Here is a 13723-nt window from a genome sequence, read left to right on the forward strand (position 1 = left end):
AATCAACACTCCGTATCAAACCAGATGTCTTTAAACAGAAATACACATAAGACAAGGTTATGCGTTGACCAGGTGATGAGATTGTTGTGACCAGAGGTTTGCAAAGAACCTGGCGGTCTCTGCCCTGGGAGCGGCGGGTCAGTATCTGCGAAGCCAGTGTTCGCAGTGACTGCCCAGAGCATACGCGCTGCAGGTGGCGAGAATCTGCCCTCAGAGCTCCTGCAGTCTTGGACTCGTGTGGTGTCAGTGCCGTGAAATCAGTCATTTACCCGATTTAACTTGGAATTTCAATAGTTATCTCCAGCAGTTTAACCATTTCATTTTAGTACTACTAGAAACAGACATTCAAATTTTTCTTAAATGTTTATGCTTGCTAATTTTGAATAATCTGCAACCTCTTTTTCCTTTATTTTAGATGGAAAACAGCAGAAAAATGGTTTCTCGATGCTTTGGAAAAAATTAAAGCAATTGGGAATGAGGTATTCTATGTAATATCTGCAAATACGCAGACACACCACTGAGTGTGTTTACTGTTGAATGAGGAAAGTAACATGGACGGTCTCTCTAGCCTAGACGATAATAACCTAATATTTATCCTAACAAATGGCTTATTGATGTTTGCTTTGCCAGTTAACTATTTTACCACATGATAAAAAATAAGTTTGTTTCTAATTAAGATGGCAGGTGTCACTTAAGAGGGCTCTAGATTTGAAATGTGGAAATAATCAGAATGTATTGGATGATTCTTTGAAACTGGGAATATTAAGTGGCGAGCACTGTGGTGTCTGACTTACACTCTAGAGCTTCAGGGAGCCTCGTCTTTGACTGGAGCGTAAGGACAGGGTAGCTGCTGATCCCTCTTCTGCAGGGGCAGGGATGGGGACAGGCATCATTCAGATTCAGACCTTTTGTCGCCGTTCCTTACTGCGTACTGAGTATATGAATAGACTCTCGATGTTTGGGATATTTGACTAGGTTCTGTCGTATGAAGATGTACCCATGAATTGGTGTTCATGAGTTAGCCTTCCAACTAGCAAGGATTCGTGTGTGCTGGTATTATTTAAAAATAGTTACAGTTGGCCAGGCCTGGTAGCTCACGCCTGTAATCCTAGCACTTTGGGAGGCCAAGGTGGGAGGATCGCTTGAGGCCTATAGTTCAAGACCAGCCTGGGCAACAGAGCACTTTTGTAGAGACCCTGTCTCTACAAAAAGTGGGGGAAAAAAACTGGGCATGGTGGCATGCACCTGTAGTCCCAGCTACTTGGGAGGCTGAGGCAGGAGGATCGCTTGAAGCCTAGGAGTTTGAGGCTGTAGTGAGATATGATTGTGCCACTGTACTCTAGCCAGGGCAACACAGCGAGAAACTATCTCAAAACAAAAAAAAAAGAGGGTGGACACAGTGGCTCACGCCTGTAATCCTAGCACTCTGGGACGCTGAGACTGGAGGATCTCTTGAGGTCAGGAGTTAGAGACCAGCCTGAGCGAGAGCGAGAACAGGTCTCTACCAAAAATAGAAACAATTAGCTGGGCGTGGTGGCACCTGTAGTCCCAGCTACTCGGGAGGCTGAGGCAGGAGGATCACTTGAGCCCAGGAGCTTGAGGTTGCTGTGAGTTACGATGATGCCACTGCACTCTAGCTGGGGTGAGAGAGCAAGACTCTGTCTCACAAAAAAATAAAAGAAAAGAAAAAAGAACACTTTTAGATACCATAAACTTCTGTAGACAAGGGACTTACATGTTTCCACTCTTCTAATTCCTGATTCTTTTTCTTCATACCTGTTTAGTTTTATTCTATTCTGAGTTTCACTTCTCGGCTTCACTCTGTTCCTGTCCGTGCGTCCTTGCCCACAGCTGCCTTCTCCCTGCGCTGTCGGCTCCGCTCTGCTCTTACAGACACAGCCCTGCCCGCCCGGTGGCCATGCCTGTCCCCACAACACGGCTTTGTTCCTTTTGGTCTCTCCTTATTTGTCTTCTGAACTTACAAACGCTGTATTTCTGTGTGTCTGCACATGTGTGTGTTTAAAGCAGGCTCCCCCCCAGCTGAGATCGGGGGCTTCTGGATAGTGCACATGCTCTCGTTCCTCGTGACGTCACGCTGCCACTTGCCAGCCTGTCAGTTTTCCACACGCTGAACTTGCTCTCGGCCTGTGCCAGCAGCACCGCGGCACGGCAAGCTGGTCGCAGTGCACAGTCTCGGGTCTGCCAAGCCACAGTCTGCGGTGGCAGCGAGATCCCCAGGGATTCTCACACACAGAAGAGTTTAAGAAGCACTTTCTTAAACTGCACTTAAAGTTTAAGCTATAGTCTTTGATGATTCAGAGGAACTTTGCAGTCCTGACGAAATTTGAAGTAATAATCTTAAGTATGAAAGTGCACCACTATTTAAGTATCAAAATACCCAATAGAAAGTTACGTGAAGGGGGAGGGTACTGTGGGAGACCAGTTACCAACTGCAGCAACTGTGAGAGCAGTCAGGGAGAAGCTGTCCTGCCTAGGAGTCGCCAGACGGTGGGTCTTCCCTCACGTGGGCTGCGCCTCTGAGGCGCGGTCTCGGGAGAGCGAGAGAATGTGGCTCGGGTCTGCTCGTCCGTTCGGCTGACACGTTTAACTGCGCTGATCATTCCTACCCTGTGCGGTAGGCGCTGGGCTGCGCCAGGGATGCAGCTGGCCACTTCCGCCCTGCGATCTTGCGGGCGATGCCAGCACCTGGCTTGGCAGTGAAAACAGTGCCGCCGAGGCATGGAGGAGCTCGCCGGGAAGGGCAGTGCTCGCAGGTGTGCGGGTGCCAGGAAGGCTTCGGCGACGGTGCACGCCTCAGTCCTGGAGGGGCAGACACCGGCCAGGCGACAGTGAAGGGGGGGTGTTTGAGGCGTGCAGAGTGCTGTGTGCAAAGATCGGAGCCAGTGCAGGGTGGCTTGCGTTTTGGGTTGACGGAGCACTTCGAGAAAGGGGGCAGGGGGTTAAATGTGGGTCACGAAGGGCCTGGAAATGGTGTGAGAGAGTTTGCACCTTACGCTGAGGGGAGAGAGAAAAGAAAGGGACAGTCAGACGCTGTGACTGGGAGGGTGAGAGTGAATGTGTGGGGGTCGTGCCCAGGAGGTAAAAGGAACAAGCCGTGGTGTTTCCGGGAAGGGCCAGGGGCCTTGGGGTGCCGTTTACTGACGGGGAAGGCGCTCAGCAGGGCTGGGATCGGCGAGCTGAAATGGCAGCAGAGAGATGGGCTTGGTGCGCGGCTCACGGAATCTGAAGCACTTGTTTATTTCTAAGTAGAAATATTTGTAGGCGGACGGATGTAAAGGTCTGGTGTTTCAGAGAAGTCTCTGAGCTTCAGCTACAAAATTTGAACTTCTCCAGCACAGACGGGCTCTTTGACAAAATCGTGCTGATGACCGCAGAGTCCTCAGGAAGTGTAAAGAAGGAAAGTAGGAAAGAAAGGCGGATCAGCCCGATCAGCCGGCAGTGCTCCCGCCTCCTGCTGCGGTGCAGACAGCCACCAGGGGGACGCGCAGTGATGCTGTGCAGACACATCAGGCTGAACAGTGACCTGTGTAACTCGTGGGCTTGATGTTGCTGTGTTTTAGGTGACAGTTGACAAATGGGAACCTTTGTTGAACAACTTGGGGCATGTCTGCAGAAAACTTAAGTAAGTGAAGCAGAGCATTTTCAGAAATATACTTTGTGACTGAAAGTTTACTTAATTTTAATTAGCCTTTTGCATGTTTTCATTTCATGAGATCCTCCAGTTTTCTTCCATGTGACTGTGCAGATAAGAAACATCAAAATTACTGTTTTTATTATCTATTTCTGTTGGCATAATTTTATTTTAGAAACATAGAGAATTATAGTAACTTTTTTTAGATTAAAATTTTTAGTGTTCAGAATTATTAATAATTTAGAAGAATTGGGAGAGTAGGATCTAATTAAAACCATATCCATATCCTAACTGTTTTCTGCTAGAGGTTTTGTGGTGTGACACACAGATGACAGTTGAAAATGGGTTCTTTGGTTAAAGAAGAAACTCTAAGTTACTCAGGATTTAACAAGTTTTGCCATTGCAGGGTTTCTTTGAGTCATTACTATGCATTAGGAGCTGTAGCATTTCCCAAACTTTAATTGAGCATAAAACCTTATTATTTTTTTTTACAAAAGACTTCACAGGGCAGGTGTTCCAGAGAACTTTGGGGAACACTTCTAACTTTTTTGGACCTTAAAGCCAAATTCCTTGGCTGCCTTTAGACTCCTGGTGTGGGAAGTTCACCATCACATACAAAGGTGGTGTAATGAGGGCACAGGCTGGGGACTGGGTTGTGGCTCAGCGTCCCGCTGAGCGTGGACAGGAGCGCAGCGAGTCCGTGAGGAGGGCCCCGCGGCTGGGGCGCTGCTGGGAAGAGGGACCTTGGGGAGGTGCTGAGACCGCGAAGGTGGGGGCGGAGGACAGCTGCCGGTCTGGACTCACACTCTGCCGTAGGGGAGGGTTTCCCACGCGTTTGCACAGACGGACACTCGGCTCAGACTTAGGAATCAGTGCTCTTCCTGCACCCAGTCATCGTTTTCTCTCTTTTTCCCCCTTCTCTGCCTCGTGCCCCCACAGAAAGTACGACGAGGCCCTGGACTACCACCGCCAGGCCTTGGTGCTGATTCCTCAGAACGCGTCCACCTACTCCGCCATCGGCTACATCCACAGCCTGATGGGCAGCTTTGAGAACGCCGTGGACTATTTCCACACGGTACGTCCTCTGTCTGTGCCTGGCGTGAAGTCTGGTTCACACTGACCACTGCTGTTTCTGAAAATATCTTTTCTAGGCAATGTTTATTTCTTTACTGCTTAAAAATTCTTTAGGCAACATTATGTTTCATTGTCTCTGCAGAGAAACGTGTATGTTGTGCAGTACTCGTGCAGTTAGAACAGATGTGGGGCGTCCTCAGGGTCTGCAGCGAGGCCTGCAGGTGCCCGCGGGCTCGTCGGTGGCCAGTCTGGGCGCCGTCTAGGCAGGGAGCACAGACGTGTCTGCTCAGAGAGCCCCGGGCAGCCCCCCCGCCCCCGTCTTCGCTCCCTCAGATGACAGAGCCCCGGGCCGCCCCTGTCTTCGCTCCCTTAGATGACGGAGCCCCGGGCAGCCCCTGTCTTCGCTCCCTTAGATGACGGAGCCCCGGGCAGCCCCTGTCTTCGCTCCCTTAGATGACGGAGCCCCGGGCAGCCCCCCGTCTTCGCTCCCTTAGATGACGGAGCCCCGGGCCGCCCCTGTCTTCGCTCCCTTAGATGACGGAGCCCCGGGCCGCCCCTGTCTTCGCTCCCTTAGATGACGGAGCCCCGGGCAGCCCCTGTCTTCGCTCCCTTAGATGACGGAGCCCCGGGCAGCCCCCCGTCTTCGCTCCCTTAGATGACGGAGCCCCGGGCCGCCCCTGTCTTCGCTCCCTTAGATGACGGAGCCCCGGGCCGCCCCTGTCTTCGCTCCCTTAGATGACGGAGCCCCGGGCAGCCCCCCGTCTTCGCTCCCTTAGATGACGGAGCCCCGTCTTCGCTCCCTTAGATGACGGAGCCCCGGGCGGCCCCCCGTCTTCGCTCCCTCAGATGACGGAGCCCCGGGCGGCCCCCCGTCTTCGCTCCCTCAGATGACGGAGCCCCGGGCGGCCCCCCGTCTTCGCTCCCTCAGATGACGGAGCCCCGGGCGGCCCCCCGTCTTCGCTCCCTCAGATGACGGAGCCCCGGGCGGCCCCCCGTCTTCGCTCCCTCAGATGACGGAGCCCCGGGCCGCCCCCCGTCTTCGCTCCCTCAGATGACGGAGCCCCGGGCGGCCCCCCGTCTTCGCTCCCTTAGAGGACGGAGCCCCGGGCGGCCCCCCGTCTTCGCTCCCTTAGAGGACGGAGCCCCGGGCGGCCCCCGTCTTCGCTCCCTTAGATGACGGAACCCCGGGCGGCCCCCCGTCTTCGCTCCCTTAGAGGACGGAGCCCCGGGCAGCCCCCCGTCTTTGCTCCCTTAGAGGACGGAGCCCCGGGCAGCCCCTGTCTTCGCTCCCTTAGATGACGGAACCCCGGGCGGCCCCCCGTCTTCGCTCCCTTAGATGACGGAGCCCCGGGCGGCCCCCCGTCTTCGCTCCCTTAGAGGACAGAGCCCCGGGCAGCCCCCCGTCTTCGCTCCCTTAGATGACGGAGCCCCGGGCAGCCCCTGTCTTCGCTCCCTTAGATGACGGAACCCCGGGCCGCCCCCCATCTTCGCTCCCTTACATGGCTGCAGCAGTGAGCGCAACAGTCTGTGTTCATCACAAGGGAAGTCTTTCCTTGATCCATGTGCCACAGTTCATCAAACTTAGGACACCGTTAGTAAGCGAGAAGCCACAAAGAAGAAAAGTGCTGGCAATTAAACTTGAACATAATTTTTTCCTGTCACTTCATTATTTTGTACTTAGAGAAAGTACTCTTGAACATACGCAGACATAGATTTCTATCACTCTAGTACATGCACAAAAAAGAATATATAAGTGAAATAAATGGGTGTGATATTCAGCCCAGGGTGTCAGTATCCTTGTTTTCCAAAAAAAAGGACCCTGGTCCAGTGCACACACCCAGCTGTTGGCTTGGGTTTCCTCCGGGCCGCAGACACCTGCTTTGCAAATCCTCCCAAGTCCCTCTCAGCCTGCGAGAGTGTCCCTGGGTTTTTAGACACCACAGTTCACTGTCTTCCTCAAATGCTCCTCGCGTGGCTTGTCGTCCGGTCCGCGCTGCCGGCGTGACCGCCAGCTCTGCAGGGCCGGGCGGGATGTCCGGGCTGCCGCTGTCTGGGCCGTGACAGCGCACAGCGAGAAATCCGCCGGTGCAGCCGGAGCAGGAAACGAGGAGCTGTCAGACATCAGAATTTGAGAAAATGTGGGTCTCAGAGTTGACGAACTAATGGTATTTGGAGAAGGAGATGAAATATGGGGAAATGTAACATTTCAAAGACAGATTCATGAGTAACACGTTCACAATAACTAATTTTCAAAGGTTAATTAAAGATTTTCAGACTAGATGAATTCATGAAGGTGTCACTATGGTAACCAGAGTACTGAGCTAGTTAGGAGTTTGAACTAAGCAAATTTTCTAGTCTTGCACGATCTTTTAAGTACACATATTTGGATATTGTGTAATTTACCTCTCTTCTGTGACGTGATTAACACAGAAGTCTCATCTCTGCATGAGATACAGTTTTTTAACCTTTTGTGGGGGCAGATTTTAAGCACAAGAAAACTGTGATGAGCCTCCACGTGGGGCCGTCACCCGGCTGCAGTCACCAGCTCGTGGCCAGTCTGGTAGCTGTCACCCCCCTTACCCCGGGCACCCTGGACCACTTTGAAGTGAATCAATGTGGGAATGTTTTTAAATGAAAGGGAAAGAAATACATTTAATAACCATGCTGAATCTTTTCTGGCAGGCCCTTGGTCTTAGGCGAGATGATACGTTTTCTGTTACAATGCTTGGCCATTGCATCGAGATGTACATTGGTGATTCTGAAGCTTATATTGGTAAGATTATAATTATTCTTATTGATAATGTGTTCAGTTTTTTCGGTTGTATATTTCTGTTTAGGTTTCTCACATTCTCATCTAAGATTCTGAGTTTGTCTTTCTAACCATCCTAACTGCACTGGTGTCAGGGGACTCCGTTTGGGTGGCCTAATGCTGCGGGAGTTGGCACGCAATCAAGTGTCTACTCAGCTTAAAGTTGAGGTCTCGCTACGTGCAAAGTACCGTTATAGCATACGTGCAGAGCACGTATTTATGGAAGAATCGTTCTAATTGTATGATGGAAAGAAATCTCAGCAACGCTTTTCTAATTGAAGGGGCTCTGGCCGTATTTCATAATGCAGAGCATAACACGGTATCAGTCTTCACACTTCAGTGGGGTGTTAAGATGCCTCATATTCACATCATAGTAATAGGCAATGGTGAAATGTTTTAAATAAGCGATCGGGTGAGTTTGATGGAATCGCTCTTCTTGGGCGTCATTCAGGTACAAACAAGCAGTAAGGCAGGTAGGCTGAGGTTAAAGCTTGAGATCTGGACTTGGCAGTCAGCAGAGATTTCTTTGACAGGATGTGAAACCCGTAAGAGGACAAAAACGATAAATTGGACTTCAATAATACTGAGAACTTCTGTTTATCAAAAACACTATTAAGAGGGTGAAGGGCATGTCATAGACTAGGAGAGGTGACTCGGTATTTAGACTCGTCAGAGAACTCCTGCATAGAATACAGAAAGTCCTGCAAGTCAGTAAGAAAATGGGCAAAATACTTGAGGAACATCACAAGAGAGGATATCCAGGTGAGTCATGAGCCAAATAAATGTGTTCAACTTCATTCCTTATAAGGGAAATGAAATTAAAACCATAGTGAGGCCGGACGCAGAGGCTCACGCCTGTAATCCTAGCACTCTGGGAGGCCGAGGCAGGTGGATGTTTTGAGCTCAGGAGTTCGAGACCAGCCTGAGCAAGAGCGAGACCCTGTCTCTACTAAAACTAGAAAGAAATTAGCTGGACAACTAAAAATATGTAGAAAAATTAGCTGGGCATGGTGGCGCATGCCTGTAGTCCCAGCTACTCAGGAGGCTGAGGCAGGAGGATCGCTTGAGCTCAGGAGTTTGAGGTTGCTGTGAGCTAGGCTGACGCCACAGCATTCACTCTAGCCTGGGCAACAGAGTGAGACTCTGTCTCAAAAAAAAAAAAAAAACAAAACCAAACCATAGTGAGATACCGCTGCACACCCACCAGAATGGCTAAAAATTAAAAATACTCATAGTACCTGGTGTTGGTGATGATGTGGAGCAACTGGAAGTCCCGTATGTTATTGATGCTTGGTGGCGTTATAGGAGGGTTAAACCTCTTTAGAAAGCTGTTCAATGTACGTCCTAAGGTGAAATAAGCCTGTGGCATCAGTTATCTGTTACTGCCCAGTGAGCCACTCCAGGCCTCTGGGGTCAGTCCAGCGGCTGGTTCGAGGGTCTTGCCAGGTTTACCATGTGGTCAGCAGATGCCTCACTCGCAGGTGGGGAAGCCCAGCTGGGATCTGGCCTTTCCGTGGGGCTGTTGTCCTAGGCTGCTCCATAGCATGGTGGTCTCAGGGTTCTAAGGGACAAGAACCCAAGCACTGGCCAGGCAGGGACACAGGGGCAGCGTTCTGTGTTTCTGCCTGGCGGGGGCTGTGTGAGTTACGTGTGTAGGAATTCGTCTGCCGTGCACTCGAGGAGGAAGCACACTGTGCTCCTTATTTGTCGTAGTTCAGTCAAAAACAAAAACAACTTGAGCCCTGGCGCTCGGACGACCCTGTTGACCCCTCAGCTCTGCTGTGCAGCAGCCTTTGTGACTCAGGGCAGGTCTGGGCCTCAGTTTCCTCACTTGTTCAGGAAGTTGTGCGGCGTAAATGGGAGTTTGTGTGCAGCTAAGTGAGGACTGGGGACGCAGTAACGAGCAAGACAGACGTTTTCCCTGTCCGTGCAGAGGGAGACTTCCAAATTTGCCGTTCATTATGTGTTTTATTTTTAGGAGGTTTGCATGTCATAATCTGCCAAAATACCTATTACGGAGAGCTGTTAATTTGAACTGTGTAAAATTGTCATTTTGCTTATGTCAGAAATGATTGAACCTAATACATCTGTTCAGATCTGTTCAGATACACATTCTTGAGGTTTAATATGTGGAAAATGTATTTTTTTCATTATGGCTTCTTTATGCATAAAGATGAGTGGCTATACCTGACAGGCATACCACAGACACTTGCGTGCAACAGCTGAGAAACATGTTGCCCCCGGGCGTCAGGAGCAGGTGACTGGCACCGCACCAGGGCTGCGGCCACACGGGCCTCTGGAGTGTCTGGCTCCTCCCCTGAAAACGGCGGCGAAGAAGGTGGAGCACTGTTTTCCTTCTGATCTCTGCTGTGCTCTTAAAAGTACAGTTTGACTTAAATGATAGAGACAGTGTTATGTGATGATGGAAATGACAGCTACACTATGGAATTGCTCATTTTATTCTAATTATGGTGTTTCTTTTTAGGAGCAGACATTAAAGACAAATTAAAATGTTATGACTTTGATGTGCATACAATGAAGACACTAAAAAACATTATTTCACCTCCCTGGGATTTCAGGGAATTTGAAGTAGAAAAACAGACTGCAGAAGAAACGGGGCTTACACCATTGGAAACCGCAAGGAAAACTCCAGATTCCAGACCTTCCTTGGAAGAAACCTTTGAAATCGAAATGAACGAAAGTGACATGATGTTAGAGACATCCATGTCAGACCATAGCACATGACTCCAGACAGTGGGCCTGCCGTGTGTCCCCTGTGGTCAGTGTTCCCTCACCCCCTTGCCAGGCCTAGGGATCCCCTTCCTAACAGGAACCCAAACTACATCCCTGCGTGTAGGAACAGAGACCTGTCACACGCCTTTGCAACAGACAAGTTCTCATTCTCTGAACCCACAAAATAATTGTATGTAGTGGAATAAAGAAGGTAAACCATCTCTTATGTCTTTTTTATTTTTCAGTAAAGTTTTATTTTGGACTAATTTTAGATTTACAGAAAAATTGCTGGGGTAGTACAAAGAGCCGTGTGCCTGTGCCCCGGCTCCCCACTGCTAACGTCTCACGTTACCGTGGAACGTGCGTCGTGAGCGGGAAACCAACATTCGTAGCTACTGTTACCCAGACGCCAGACTCCACTTGGATTTCACCAGTTTGTCCGGGGTCCAGCCCAGGTACGTGCTGCATCTAGTCTCCTTTGCGTTCCCCTGTTTGCGACAGTTTCTGACACTTCCCTTGGTTTTCATGACCTTGACAGTGGTGAGGAGTCAAAGTTGGCTGGGCAGTCTGTAGAGTGTCCCTCAGTGTGAGTCTGTCTGATGCATTCCTCGTGGTTGAACTGGGATCATGGAATAAAATACCACAGAAGTGAAGCACCTTTCTCATCACATACGGGCTTTCTTATTTGCTATTCCATTTACAGAGCACACACAGAGCAGATAGAGCGTAACTCTGAAGGGCCCTGGGATTGTGAGCATGGTCAGTGAGCACTGGCTTCGACTCAAGGTCGCCAGCTGCCCTGGCCCCTGGGAGTCAGCCTTCCCTGCGAAGCCTGCAGCCAGCATCGATGTCTGCAGCTACGAGAGTCCTGGATGGCACCTCCTTCCCCTAGAAAGCTGTTTCATCTGCGCTGAAAATCTGTTGTTAGTGTAGCCGCCTTCATCAATGATCTTAGCCTGATCTAGATCAGTGCTCCCCTGCCTTTTTGGCACCAGGAACCGGTCTCATGGAGGGTAATTTTTCCCTGGATGAGGGGGTGGAGCTGAGGCGGTGAGTGAGTGACGGGAGTGGCTGTGAACACAGAGGAAGCTTTGCTCACCCGCCACTCACCTCCTGCTGTGCGGCCCAGTTCCCCAGCTTTATGGAAGATAATTTTTCCACGGCCAGGATGTGGGGGGCCTGTGGAGCTCAGGCAGCCCAGGCCCTGGACTGGTGGTGGTCCGCAGCCCGGGCCTGGGGGGCTGCAGTTCTGGATAACTGGCTGCAGCTTCCCTATCAGCCCTTGCTGCTTTACCTTCACCTTTATGCTGTGGAGACGGCTTCTTTCCTTAAGCCTCAGGAACCAACCTCTGCAGCTTCCTCACCTCTCTCAGCCTTAAGAGAACTGAAGAGAGTTAAGACCTTGCTCTGGATGAGGCCTTGGCTTAAGGGAATGTTGTGACTGGTTGATCTTCACTCAAACTTTCTTCCCATCAGCAATAGGCTGTTTGCTTCCATATCGTCTGTGTGTTTACTGGAGAGAAAGCACTTTTAATTTCCTTCAAGAACTTCTTTGCATTCACAACTCGGCTAACCGGGCAAGAGGCCTAGGGTTCTGCCCATCTTGCTTTCAACGTGCCTTCCTCACGTTTGGGCCATTATTTCTTCAGATGTTTTTTCAGCCCCTCTTGCTCTCTCTTCTCCTCTTGGGCTTCCTGTATGTGTCTGTTGTGTTTGTGGTGCCCCACAGGTCCCTTAAGTTCTGTTCATTTTTCTTTATTTGTGCTCAGACCAAATAACTTCAATTGCCTGTCTTCAAGTTTGCTGATCTTTGTCCTGCCTCAAATCTGCTGCTGATACTTTCCAGTGAAATTTTTAATTTCAGCTATTGTATTTTTCAGTTTTATCATTTCTATCTCTGTATTGACGTTCTTTATTCATATATCACTTGCCTGGTTCCTTTCGTCCTTGGCCCCTGGTTTCTGTTAGCCCTTTTCAGCATATTTAATATAACCGATTCACATCTTTGACTAGTCGATCCAACATCGGGCTTCCTCAGTGACAGTTTCTGTCAAATTCTTTTTTTCCTGTGATTTATCCGTATTTTCTAGTTTGTATGCTTTGTAATTTCGTATCGAGGACTGCACACTTTGAGCATCCTAATGTGGTAGCTCTGGAAATCAGATTCGCCCTCAGGGACTGGTGGTTACTTGCTGTGGGCTACGGTTGTCCATTTGCATGGTGAAGTTTCTGAGTTACTTCTGCAGAGTCTGTGTTCCTTTCTGTGCGGGAACTGAAGTTCCTGTTCTGCTGTCTCTGTGGTCAGCCTGTGACCCGACAGAGATTGCCTTAAATGTCTGGATCTTTTCCTAAATATTAAACAAGTGTGTATGTCTCTAAATTTTCTGACTGTGCTGCTGGGGAGATTGTGCTGGTCCCTCAGGGAACTGCCAGCCTGACCACAGTGCACGATGGCAGTTCTCAGGGACAGGTCCTCGCTGAGAACAGGCTGCGGCGGGTGGGGGGTCCACACACACCACCTCTTACCAAGGGGCTGCAGCCGCTCCAGCACCAGGCCTTCCCTTACTTGCTTGAAGCATCTGATTAGGTTACCGAGTTACAAAATAGTTGATTCTGGTAAATTATTTTCCAGCTTAATGGTGATTTTGGTGGAGAAAACAATCCATGGAGCTTCCTGCTATGCTGCTTTCTGTGACATCACTCCTGTCTTTTAAAACTATAGCTAGATCTGTGAGTATTACTGTGGTAGATGTTAAGAGAGTCACATAAAATTATTTACAGTTCTTAACAAAATTAGAGTTTTCAAAGATCGTAATAGTATTTAAGCTAACAATCTCACCTAACTGGCAAGTACGTTTTGTGATGCTTTAAAAAACCAAAAGAATTGAACAGATATTGATGCTAAATTACAATTTTATTCTGCAAAATAAGTGTGATTTACTATTCTTTATAAATTCTACACCCTATCGTGTATAAGATGAAGAATTTTGAGTTTTACCTACTTTCTCACATGCGAATTTGATGACACATCCTTTCTAAACTGCTGGTAAATGTTACGGGCTCTTGGCCAGTTTTTATTCAATCATTTTAGCATCTTTTATACTTTTCTCACATAGCAATAAGATTTAAAATCCATGTGATACAAGCAGGTGATTAGCAGTAATGATGTATCACTGTTCCTACGTCGTGGCCAGATTAAGTACTTTATGGGAGCATCTGAAATCAGTCATGGCAGGACCGACGGAAATACCCCATTTGTTGAGGTCAAGAAAGAAAAGTTCTTACGCAATTTTACACATTTGGCTAGTGATTTGAGAAAAGGCATGTTAAAATTTTTACTTTTGAAAAAGCTTGTATTTTAATTTTACTAAATCTCTAGTATTTAAACTTTTTTTTTACCTCTTCACTGAAATTAGCAAAAGCATCTTGCTATAATTCCTAGATGGTAATTGTAT

At 49.0% G+C, this 13723-nt stretch overlaps 1 protein-coding gene across 3 annotated transcripts in view; it reads left to right on the plus strand.

Moving 5' to 3' along the window:
• Window positions 1–10534, plus strand: part of CDC16 (cell division cycle 16) — a 29525-nt gene extending 18991 nt beyond the window's left edge. For 2 of the 3 annotated variants that reach the window (XM_069467815.1, XM_069467817.1), the window contains 5 exons: window positions 416–479; window positions 3582–3643; window positions 4592–4727; window positions 7409–7499; window positions 10021–10534. In XM_069467815.1, coding sequence (XP_069323916.1) covers window positions 416–479; window positions 3582–3643; window positions 4592–4727; window positions 7409–7499; window positions 10021–10280 — 613 coding nt within the window. In that variant the 3' untranslated portion in view covers window positions 10281–10534. The remainder of the gene's footprint in view (window positions 1–415; window positions 480–3581; window positions 3644–4591; window positions 4728–7408; window positions 7500–10020) is intronic. The other variant, XM_069467816.1, reaches the window with a different exon arrangement.
• The last annotated feature ends 3189 nt before the right edge of the window (window positions 10535–13723 follow it).

The sequence above is a fragment of the Eulemur rufifrons genome, chromosome 4 (genome assembly GCF_041146395.1).
Source record: "Eulemur rufifrons isolate Redbay chromosome 4, OSU_ERuf_1, whole genome shotgun sequence".
Lineage (NCBI taxonomy): Eukaryota > Metazoa > Chordata > Mammalia > Primates > Lemuridae > Eulemur > Eulemur rufifrons.